Here is a 12,410-nt window from a genome sequence, read left to right on the forward strand (position 1 = left end):
ACATCCACAGATGATGCAATCGCCATCGCACTGCCCTATTCCATTTGGACAAGAGGAATACTTGTAAGAATGTAAGAATGCTGTTCATTAACTAGAGCTCAGCCTTCAACACCATAGTACCCTCCAAGTTCATCATTAAGCTCTGGGCCCTGTGTCTGAGCCCCGCCCTGTGCAACTGGGTCATGGACTTCCTGACCGGTCGCCCCCAGGTGGTAAAGGTAGGTAACAAAACCTCCACTATGCTGATCCTCAACACAGGGGCCCCACAAGGGTGCGTCCTCATCCACCTCCTGAACTCCCTGTTCACCCATGACTGCGTGGCCGTGCACGCATCCAACTCAATCATCAAGTTAGCAGACAACACAACAGAGGTAGGTTTGATTACCAACAATGACGAGACAGCCTACAGGGAGGACATGGGGGCCATGGTGGAGAGTCGCCAACAAAACAAAGGAGCTGATTGTGGACTTCAGGAGACAGCAGAAGGAGCATGCCCCCATCCATATCGACGGGGCCGCAGTGGAGAAGTTTCTCAGCATACACATCATTGACAATCTGAAACAGTCCACCCACACAGACAGTCTGCTGAAATGGATTGCAACCCCAGGAAGATGTTTTGAGGTGGTATGCATACTCCGGTTTAAGAAATGTTGCTTGGCCCTAATGTAACAGCATTTGCTTCTGTCGCTCTCCTCGCCCCTACCTGGGCTCAAACCAGGGACCTTCTGCACACATAGACAACAGTCACCCTCAAAGCGCCGTTACCCATCCCTCCAGAAAAGCTGAGGCCCTTGCAGAGCAAGGGAAACAACTACTTCAAGTCTCAGAGCGAGTGACATCACCCATTGAAACATTATTAGCGCACACCGCTCTAACTAGCTAGACATTTCACACCGGTTACACTCACCCCCCTTTTGGCCTCCTCCTTTTCCGCAGCAATCAGTGATCCAAGTCAACAGCATCAACGTAACCGTATTGCTTTCGTCCCCCTCCTCGCCTCTAACAGGGCTCGAACCAGGGACCCTCTGCACACATCAACAACTGCCTCCCATGAAGCATCCGTTACCCATCGCGCCACAAAAGCCAAGTGAAACAACTACTTCAAGTCTCAGAGCGAGTGACATCACCGACTGGTGCGCACCCGGCTAACTAGCTAGCCATTTCACAACGGTTACACTAAGACCCCAAGAAAATTTTACAGAAGCACCATCCTGTCGGGATGTATCACTACCTGGTACGGCAATTGCACTGTCCGTAACCGTAGGGCTCTCCAGAGAGTGGTGCGGTCTGCCCAATATATCACCGGGGGCACACTAACCAGTCCCCCAGGACACATACAGCACCCGGGGTCACAGGAAGGCCAAAAAGATCATCAAGGACCTCAGCCACCCAAGCAACGTCCTGTTTACTCCACTATCATCCAGAAGGCAAGGTCAGTACAGGTGCATCAAAGCTGGGGCGAGAGACTGAAAAAGAGCTTCTATCCCAAGGCCATCAGACTGTTAAATAGCCATCACTAGCCGGCCTCCACCCAGTACCTTGCCCTGAACTTAGTCCCTAGCCGGCTACCACCTGGTTACTAAACCCTGCACCTTAGAGGCTGCTGCCCTACAGTTGAAGTCGGAAGTTTACAAACACTTAGATTGGAGTCATTGAAACGCGTTTTTCAACCACTCCACAAATTTCTTGTCAACAAACTGTAGTTTTGCAAGTCGATTAGGACATCAACGTTGTGCATGACACAAGTAATTTTTCCAACAATTGTTTACAGACAGATTATTTCACTTATAAATCCAATGGGTCAAAAGTTCACATACACTAAGTTGACTGTGCCTTTAAACAGCTTGGAAAATTCCAGAAAATTATGTAATGGCTTTAGAAGCTTCTGATGGGCTAATTGACATAATTTGAGTCAATTGGAAGAGTACCTGTGGATGTATTTCAAGGCCTAACTTCAAACTCTGTGCCTCTGCTTTACATCATGGGAAAATCAAAAGAAATCAGACAAGACTTCCAAACGCCTGAAGGTACCACGTTCATCTGTGCAAACAATAGTAGGCAAGTATAAACACCATGGGACCACACAGCCGTCATAACGCTCAGGAAGGTCTGTCTCCTAGAGACGAATGTACTTTGGTGCGAAAAGTGTAAATCAATCCCAGAACAACAACAAAGGACCTTGTGAAGATGCTGGGGGAAACGGGTACAAAAGTATCTATATCCACAGTAAAACGAGTCCTATATCGACATAACCTGAAAGGCCGCTCAGCAAGGAAGAAGCCACTGCTCAAAAACCGGCATAAAAAAAATGAATGGTTTGCAACTGCACATGGGGAAAAAGATCATACTTTTTGGAGAAATGTCCACTGGTCTGAAAAACAAAAATAGAACTGTTGTCCATAATGACCATCGTTATGTTTGGAGGAAAAAGGGGGGGCTTGCAAGCTGAAGAACACCATCCCAACCGTGAAGCACGGAGGTGGCAGCATCATGTTGTGGGGGTGCTTTGCTGCAGGAGAGACTGGTGCACTTCACAAACTAGATGGCATCATGAGGGTGGAAAATTACGTGGATATATTGAAGCAACATCTCAAGACATCAGTCAGGAAGTTAAAGCTTGGTCACAAATGGGTCTTCCAAAATGGACAATGACCCCAAGCATACTTCCAAAGTTGTGGCAAAATGTCTTAAGGACAACAAAGTCAAGGTATTCGAGTGGCCACAAAGCTATGACCTCAATCCTATAGAAAATTTGTGGGCAGAACTGAAAAAGCGTGTGCGAACAAGGAGGCCTACAAACCTGACTCAGTTACACCAGCTCTGTCAGGACGAATGGGCCAAAATTCACCCAACTTATTTTGGGAAGCTTGTGGAAGGCTACCTGAAATGTTTGACCCAAGTTAAACAATTTAAAGGCAATGCTATCCAACACTAATTGAGTGTATGTAAACTTCTGACATATTGGGAATGTAATGAAAGAAATAAAAGCTGAAATAAATCATTCTCCCTACTATTATTCTGACATTTCACATTCTTAAAATAAAGTGGTGATCCTAACTGACCTAAGACAGGGAATTTTACTAGGAGTTAGTCAGGAATTGTGAAAAACTAAGCTTAAATGTATTTAAAGGTCCGACTTCAACTGTGTATGCACACATACTCCATACTATATAATATATATACAATATAATATTTTTATATTTCTTAATTATATTCTTTTACATTTGTGTGTATTGTTAGATATTTCTTCACTGTTGGAGCTCGGAACACAAGCATTTTGCTACACCCTTAATTAATAACATCTGCTAAATATGTGTATGCAACCAATCAAATTTGAATTGATTTGATTTGAGAGAGTGAGCGAGCGAGAAGGCGAGTGAGTGAGAGTACAGTTTTTACCAGCAGACTGTAGAAGAAAACATGGACGAAGACACCCAGACTACAGATGATCAGGTAGAGGAGGTGGTAGAGAAACTCTACATCCATGATCATGGCCTTGTAGCCCCGCGTGAACGTCCCTCTGTTCCCCACAAAACTCATCAAGAAGATCATCTTATTGCCCACCTGAGGAACAGTGGAAAACATTGAAGGATTGAGTCAAAGAGCAAAACCTTTGCCATGTTCATTTAAAAGTACATACTGGCATCTGTAACAACTAAGTAAAGATATTCAAGAACCAATAAAGCACAGCAGACTAAGACTCAACAAACTTTTGTTATTTTACAGAGACTGGCATATACGTGAAAAATCACTCCAAAAAACTTGTGGTGCAAGAAGCATTGGTCATGCATCCATCCAACAACAACAACAACAAATAATAATGTTTTATTGTCACATACACTGGATAGGTACAGTGAGTGTTCATTTGGTCTGGTTGACACAAGAGCGCCACAGCTCTGTGGAATCCCACAGTGACATACTACACACTTCACCTCACATACAGGTCAGGCAAGGACACTGGATAAGGTATTTGAGGGCACAAGCGCTACTGTGACAGGACCATGTGACCACAAACCTTTCCAGTCACAGAGACACACACACACACACACACACACACACACACACACACTCACGTTAAAGGCCCCTAGCAGGAAGAGGGTGGGCTCCAGGCCCACAGAGAAGATGAGGCGGAGGATGGTGGAGGCGATGAGGACCCGGACGCCGTGGGGCTGGGGCAGGATGATGACGATCGCCAGGGACACCAGCATGGCGATCCACAGCAGGGCTGACAGGTGACCATCCAGAGTACCTGGAAGGAGGGGGAGAGGAGAGAGGTGAGAAGGGGGGGTAAATGTAGAGATGTGGCGTTGATAGTGTTGTCCATACAAGATACCTACATGGAATATTCATACAGTGACACATAGGCCTACGGTAGATACAGTTAAAGATATGTTTATATTGAATGTTGAATCAAAAGACAAAAGCAGCCAACACTACAAGCGTCATCCAACCGCTGTAATGATAGATGGCAACACATTGGGTCGTATTAACAAGCAAACAATCTGTTCTAGACCTGCAGTGCGGGACATCCCTCTGCAGTAATTTCACCTGTTGGACATGCTCAGGCAAAATATCTCCTCGGGGAGACGAGGCAGAGCTCTAGAACTTCACAATGCTGCCGGTTACAACAGAGGTGAAAGTGTGACACATCAGAATGTTGTGGTTCAGTGAAGCTTTAACATGAGCTTAACTGGCACTAACTTGGTGGCTAAGTCCCAGCTCTGTCTGTGACAAAGTCAGTCGGATAACTGTGTTCGTGCCTGTGTGTTAAGACGAAAACAATATCGTCGGTTTTGCCGTATTCACTTCTAGGCCCCAGCCAGAGGCCAGTTTTGCCCCCTCTTCTCCTCTCCGTGCAGAGATCACATGACAGGTGCATGTTACATTACTGGGGCAGCTAAAAATACACCTGGCTCCTGAGAAATTCATGAGGGATGGTCTGGGAGTGATCCCAGGTCTGCCGGCTGACAGCCCGCCAAGGAGCTGGACTCCACAGCCAAGCCCAGGAATGTTTTATAGGAGAGTGCATCTGCCGAGCTCTGGGCAAAGCTCAATTCTGTTAACTCACAGGACCTTTAGAGAAACCACCTTTCAGAGACACAGTATTACAGGTGTTATTTCTCACTAATCTAATCCTATTATTCCTACTTTTTGTTCACCTATCTCTACACCTGCATAATGTAAGCACAAGTCTTTGCATTTCTCCTGCTCTCAAAAATATATTTCAATAAAAGCTTAGTTTTTTATCTAAATGTCACACTTCCACACAATATACTTAGGAAGTATTGCTAAAAAAGTTGTAAAAGTCTACCAGGCCACTGAAGTTCACTTCTATTTTACAAGCAGCTGGATTGAACATTAACAACAAGCAGCATTAGAGCTGGCATACATCCAGACATACATTAGTATGGACCAATCAGTTGTATGGGCGTTTAAGATTTAATATGAGCAATAATGATATGCAAGCCATGATGGCTGGCTGCATTGTTAAGCTGACATCATTTCCCCCATTGCACACCATCAGACGTGCCCTGAGCCCTACAGTTTGATTCTGATGCTATGCTCGATCGCTAGCTCACACGCACGCACACACAGACACACAGACACACACAAAAGGGACTGCACTGCTTGACCCCAGTTAGACAGAACAATGTAAAGTTTATGTGAGTCACAATGTGAGTCTTCTCTCTGCATCTGCCTTGGAACAATAGAGGCCTTAATGATTGGGGTTGTGGTTTACACACCACCACAGACTAACACTGCTCTGAGGCATGGAGAGGAGAGGCGAGAGAGAGAGAGAGAGAGCAAGAGAAAGAATGAGTACTACTTGTATTGTGAATTCATCTTTTTCTTTATGTCCACAGAAATATTGATTTCCAAGCACATTCTAATTTCTTCTACTTTGTTGCTGCTTATCGGACATTAATTATTTGACGAGACTGTTGGGAATGATCTAAGAGCTGAGGGGGACCCACCCCAGTCCTTATCGGTTAGATGTCACTTTTCAAGGTAGACCAAACACTGCAGTCTGCGTTCTGGGCATTATGGTTCCTGCCAGGCTTAGGGTAACCAGACCACACGGAGGCAACACATAGTACAAACACACAGCCCAATTTACAAACAATAGAGACAGATACTGTACATGGCAGTGGATCCTGACTGAAGGCTCATCAGTGTCAGCGTGAAGACAGGAATCTGGTGACAGGTTCATTAAGTGGATGTGTGTGTTAACTTTAGCTCAAACCCTGTATCAATAATCAGCTCATGGCCTGTATCTACAAAGCATCTCAGAAAAGGTCCTAGCAATCCTGTTAAAACCTGTTATAAGACTAAATAAACTTCCCGCTCAGAGCAGATTTTAGGATGATTTTAAGACACTGCCCAGACAGGTACTAGGTAGCCTAGCAGTTTGAGGAGTTGGGCCACTAACCAAATGGTTGCTGGTTTGAATACCCAAGTCAACACGGTGAAAAATATGTTGATATGCTCTTGAGCAAAGCACTTAGCCATAATTTGCTCCAAGGGTACTGTACTACTATGGCTGACCCTGTAAAACAACATATTCACTGCACCTATCAGGTGTATGTGACAATAAAACATTTTTTATTTGATATTTTTACCGCAAAGGAAAAATTGTGATTACACTCAGGGTTTCAACTTACTGTTAGAGTCAGAATAGTAGAATTTGACATTTGGTTGTGCATCAGCAGTTTTTCTCTTGTTTTGTCAGTCACTGACAGTCACAATTAACCATGTAGGCTAATAATTATTAGATTTGTAAATGTGTCAGTTATCTAAACTTTTGCTAATCATGGCCGAAAATGCAACATTTTATCTCAGCCAATGGCAAAATGTGTAGGACTGCAGAAAACCTTCTTTAAAACTTTTCTCTGCCATGAAGGCTAGAGCCACCCTAATAGCAACACACTGGTCACTCCCATTTAACAACTCTAAATCACTTTGGCACAGTAGGCATCAAGTCACTAAACGTCTAAATAAGCATGTGTATTGTAAATTACTGTTGACATGTAAAGTATGGCAAAGTAAAATCACAATAACTTCATAAAATACTAAAAGAAAAGGGGTGAACCAGTTTTCGCTCCATTCACCTTCCCAAACAGATTGTAGTTGTGTGTATTATGCATTGTAATGCAGCTCCCATCACATTAATGGTCGCTGTGTGTCATTCGTTCAAATATCCTGTTTTGTAACAGTCACACATGTAGAATAAACAGAGAACCTGGTGCAACAGAGCCTCTTCAATCTCAGGAGGCTAAAGAAATGTGTCTTGTCACCTAAAACCCTCACACATTTATACAGATGCACAATTGAAAGCATCCTGTTGGGCTGTATAACCGCCTGGTACGGCAACTGCACTGCCCGCAAATGCAAGAATCTCCAGAGGGTGGTGCGGTCTGCCCAACGCATTAGCGGGGGCAAACTATCCACCCTCCAGGACACCTACAGCACCTGATGTCACAGGAAGGCCAAAATGATCATCAAGGACATCAACCACCTGAGCCACTGCCTGTTCACCCCGCTATCATCCAGAAGGTGAGGTCAGTACAGGTGCATCAATGCTGGGACTGAGAGACTGAAAAACAGCTTCTATCTCAAGGCCATCAGACTGTTAAACAGCCATCACTAGCACATTAGAGGCTGTTGCCTATAGTCATAGACTAGGAATCACTGTCCACTTTAAGGAATGGAACACTAGTCACTTTAATGTCTACATATCTGGCATTACTCATCTCATATATACAGTGCATTGCGAAAGTATTCGGCCCCCTTGAACTTTGCGACCTTTTGCCACATTTCAGGCTTCAAACATAAAGATATAAAACTGTATTTTTTTGTGAAGAATCAACAACAAGTGGGACACAATCATGAAGTGGAACGACATTTATTGGATATTTCAAACTTTTTTAACAAATCAAAAACTGAAAAATTGGGCGTGCAAAATTATTCAGCCCTCTCAAGTTAATACTTTGTAGCGCCACCTTTTGCTGCGATTACAGCTGTAAGTCGCTTGGGGTATGTCTCTATCAGTTTTGCACATCGAGAGACTGACATTTTTTCCCATTCCTCCTTGCAAAACAGCTCGAGCTCAGTGAGGTTGGATGGAGAGCATTTGTGAACAGCAGTTTTCAGTTCTTTCCACAGATTCTCGATTGGATTCAGGTCTGGACTTTGGCCATTCTAACACCTGGATATGTTTATTTTTGAACCATTCCATTGTAGATTTTGCTTTATGTTTTGGATCATTGTCTTGTTGGAAGACAAATCTCCGTCCCAGTCTCAGGTCTTTTGCAGACTCCATCAGGTTTTCTTCCAGAATGGTCCTGTATTTGGCTCCATCCATCTTCCCATCAATTTTAACCATCTTCCCTGTCCCTGCTGAAGAAAAGCAGGCCCAAACCATGATGCTGCCACCACCATGTTTGACAGTGGGGATGGTGTGTTCAGCTGTGTTGCTTTTACGCCAAACATAACGTTTTGCATTGTTGCCAAAAAGTTCAATTTTGGTTTCATCTGACCAGAGCACCTTCTTCCACATGTTTGGTGTGTCTCCCAGGTGGCTTGTGGCAAACTTTAAACAACACTTTTTATGGATATCTTTAAGAAATGGCTTTCTTCTTGCCACTCTTCCATAAAGGCCAGATTTATGCAATATACGACTGATTGTTGTCCTATGGACAGAGTCTCCCACCTCAGCTGTAGATCTCTGCAGTTCATCCAGAGTGATCATGGGCCTCTTGGCTGCATGAAAGTTTAGAGGGACGGCCAGGTCTTGGTAGATTTGCAGTGGTCTGATACTCCTTCCATTTCAATATTATCGCTTGCACAGTGCTCCTTGGGATGTTTAAAGCTTGGGAAATCATTTTGTATCCAAATCCGGCTTTAAACTTCTTCACAACAGTATCTCGGACCTGCCTGGTGTGTTCCTTGTTCTTCATGATGCTCTCTGCGCTTTTAACGGACCTCTGAGACTATCACAGTGCAGGTGCATTTATACGGAGACTTGATTACACACAGGTGGATTGTATTTATCATCATTAGTCATTTAGGTCAACATTGGATCATTCAGAGATCCTCACTGAACTTCTGGAGAGAGTTTGCTGCACTGAAAGTAAAGGGGCTGAATAATTTTGCACGCCCAATTCTTCAGTTTTTGATTTGTTAAAAAAGTTTGAAATATCCAATAAATGTCGTTCCACTTCATGATTGTGTCCCACTTGTTGTTGATTCTTCACAAAAACAGTTTTATATCTTTATGTTTGAAGCCTGAAATGTGGCAAAAGGTCGCAAAGTTCAAGGGGGCCGAATACTTTCGCAATGCACTGTATATATACACACTGTATTCTATACTATTCTACACTATCTTAGTCACTTAATGTTTACATACCTGGCCTTACTCTTCTCATGTGTATATACTGTTTTCTATACTATTCTACGGCATCTCATTCACATAATAATGCTGACGTATCTTGCAATACTCATCTCATATGTTCAGTTGAAGTCGGAAGTTTACATACACTTAGGTTGGAGTCATTAAAACTCGTTTTTGAAACACTCCACAAATTTCTTGTTAACAATGTAGTTTTGGCAAGTCGGTTAGGACATCTACTTTGTGCATGACACAAGTAATTTTTCCAAAAATTGTTTACAGACTGATTATTTAATTTATAATTCCAGTGGGTCAGAAGTTCGCATACACTAAGTTGACTGTGCCTTTAAACAGCTTGGAAAATTCCAGAAAATTATGTCATGGCTTTAGAAGCTTCTGATTGACTAATTGACATAATTTGAGTCAATTGGAGATGTACCTGTGGATGTATTTCAAGGCCTACCTTCAAACTCAGTGCCTCTTAACTTGACATCATGGGAAAATCCAAAGAAATCAGTCAAGAACTTAGAAAAAAAATATGTAGACCTCCACAAGTCTTGTTCATCCTTGGGAGCAATTTCCAAATGCCTGAATGTTCATCTGTACAAACAATAGTACGTAAGTATAAACACCATGGGACCACGCAGCCGTCATACCGCTCAGGAAGGAAATGTGTTCTGTCTCCATTAGAAGTACGTACTTTGGTTTCAAAAATTGCAAATCAATCCCAGAACAACAGCAAAGGACCTTGTGAAGATGCTGTAGGAAACAGGACCAAAAGTATCTATATCCACAGTAAAACGAGTCCTATATCGACATAGCCTGAAAGGCCACTCAGCAAGGAAGAAGCCACTGCTCCAAAACTGCCATAAAAAAAGCCAGACTACGGTTTGCAACTGCACATGGGGACAAAGATTGTACTTTTTCCTCTGGTCTGATGAAACAAATATAGAACTGTTTTGCCATATTTACCATCATTATGTTTGGAGGAAAAAGGTAGAGGCTTGCATGCTGAAGAACGCCATCCCAACAGTGAAACAGTGAAGCACGGGGGTGGAAGCATCATGTTGTGAGGGAGCTTGCTGCAGAAGGGACTGGCAAACTTTACAAAATAGATGGCATCATGAGGGTGGAAAATGATGTGGATACATTGAGGCAACATCTCAAGACATCAGTCAGGAAGTTAAAGTGTGGTTGCTAATGGGTCTTCCAAATGGACAATCACCCCAAGCATACTTCCAAAGTTGTGGCAAAATGGCATAAGGACAACAAAGTCAAGGTATTGGAGTGGCCATCACAAAGCCCTTACCTCAATCCTATAGAAAATGTGTGGGCAGAACTGAAAAAGTGTGCGCGAGCAAGGAGGCCTACAAACCCGACTCAGTTACAACACTTATGTCAGGAGGAATGGCCCAAAATTCACCCAAGCTTGAGGAAGGCTACCCAAAACGTTTGACCCAAGTTAAACAACTTAAAGGCAATGCTAGCAAATACTAACTGAGTGTATGTACTGTAAACTTCTGACCCACTGGGAATGTGATGAAAGAAATAAAAGTTGAAATAAGTACTTTTCTCTACCATTATTCTGACATTTCACATTCTTAAAATAAAGTGTTAATCCTATCTATCTACCTAAAACAGGGAATTTTTAGTAGGATTAAATCTCAGGAATTGTGAAAAACTGAGTTTAAATATATTTGGCCAAGGTGTATGTAAATTTCCAACTTCAACTGTATATACTGTTTTTTACTATACTATTCCCCTGTATCTTTGTCCGTTCCGCTCTGACATCGCTCGTCCATATGTATATAGTCTTAATTCATTCCTACTAAGATTTGTGCGTATTGGGTATATGTTGTTTAATTTGTTCGATATTACTTGTTAGATATTACTGCACTCTCATAGCTAGAAGCTAAATCCTTTCGCTACACCCACAATAACATCTACTAATCACGGGTATGTGACCAATAAAATGTGATTGATTTAATATTACACATACAGAGATCAGCCATTGATTGGCACAGACAACCTGCAAATTACTCAGATGATTAAGAGACGGCAGATGGGGAGGAAAAGGAGGAAGGGGAGGTGGAGGACAGAACTCACTGACCTCTGCGGATTCCTTCCAGAGGGTAGAAGAAGGCCACCAGCAAGTTCATGAGTACAGCCAGGTTGAAGGAGATGCTGCTCCAGAAGGACATGTTGCGAGAGCACCAGTATAGAATGGGCTGGGCTGGAGAGGGGACGAGGAGTGCCAACACACACAGTCAATAGACAGTCAACAGTATCACTTCTACACCAGACAACCACACAGTGCTTTCACTACTACAACTACATCACCATCACAATACTGCTGCACTCATCGAACTAAGTCACGATTCAAAGGAGATGCAAATACACATACAGTATCTATTGCACATGTAAACACATTCGGCCTTCTAGGCAGAGTCCCTCTGTCCAATGTCTGTGTTCTTTTCTCCATCTTAATCTTTTATTTTTATTGGCCAGTCTGAGATATTACTTTTTATTTGCAACTCTGCCTAGAAGGCCAGCATCCCAGAGTCGCCTCTTCACTGTTGACATTGAGACTGGTGTTTTGCGGGAACAATTTAATGAAGCTGCCAGTTGAGGACTTGTGAAGCATCTGTTTCTCAAACTAGACACTCTAATTTACTTGTCCTCTTGCTCAGTTGTGCACCGGGGCTTCTCACTCCGCTTTCTATTTTGGTTAGAGCCAGTTTGCGCTGTTCTGTGAAGGGAGTAGTATACAGCGTTGTACAAGATCTTATGTTTCTTGGCAATTTCTCACCTTCCTTTCTCAGAACAAGAATAGACTGATGAGTATCAGAAGAAAGTATTTGTTTCTGGACCTTTTGAGGCTGTAATCAAACCCACAAATGCTGATGCTCCAGATACTCAATTAGTTTAAAGGACAGTTTTATTGTTTCATTAATCTGTACAACAGTTTTCAGCTGTGCTAACATAATTGCAAAAGGGTTTTCTAATGATCAATTAGCCTTTT

At 42.9% G+C, this 12,410-nt stretch overlaps 1 protein-coding gene across 7 annotated transcripts in view; it reads right to left on the reverse strand.

The window, feature by feature from the left end:
- LOC110494585 (inositol 1,4,5-trisphosphate receptor, type 1b) overlaps positions 1-12,410 on the reverse strand; it is a 157,106-nt gene that overhangs the window by 33,839 nt on the left and 110,857 nt on the right. For all 7 annotated transcript variants that reach the window (XM_090206110.1, XM_090206109.1, XM_090206108.1 and 4 more), the window contains 3 exons: positions 11,499-11,621; positions 4,074-4,249; positions 3,400-3,564 (listed from right to left, as the gene is read on the reverse strand). In XM_090206110.1, the coding sequence (XP_090062236.1) occupies positions 3,400-3,564; positions 4,074-4,249; positions 11,499-11,621 (464 nt within the window). The remainder of the gene's footprint in view (positions 1-3,399; positions 3,565-4,073; positions 4,250-11,498; positions 11,622-12,410) is intronic.

The sequence above is a fragment of the Oncorhynchus mykiss genome, chromosome 17, assembly GCF_057628025.1.
Source record: "Oncorhynchus mykiss isolate SJ-2025 chromosome 17, ASM5762802v1, whole genome shotgun sequence".
Classification (NCBI taxonomy): Eukaryota; Metazoa; Chordata; class Actinopteri; order Salmoniformes; family Salmonidae; genus Oncorhynchus; species Oncorhynchus mykiss.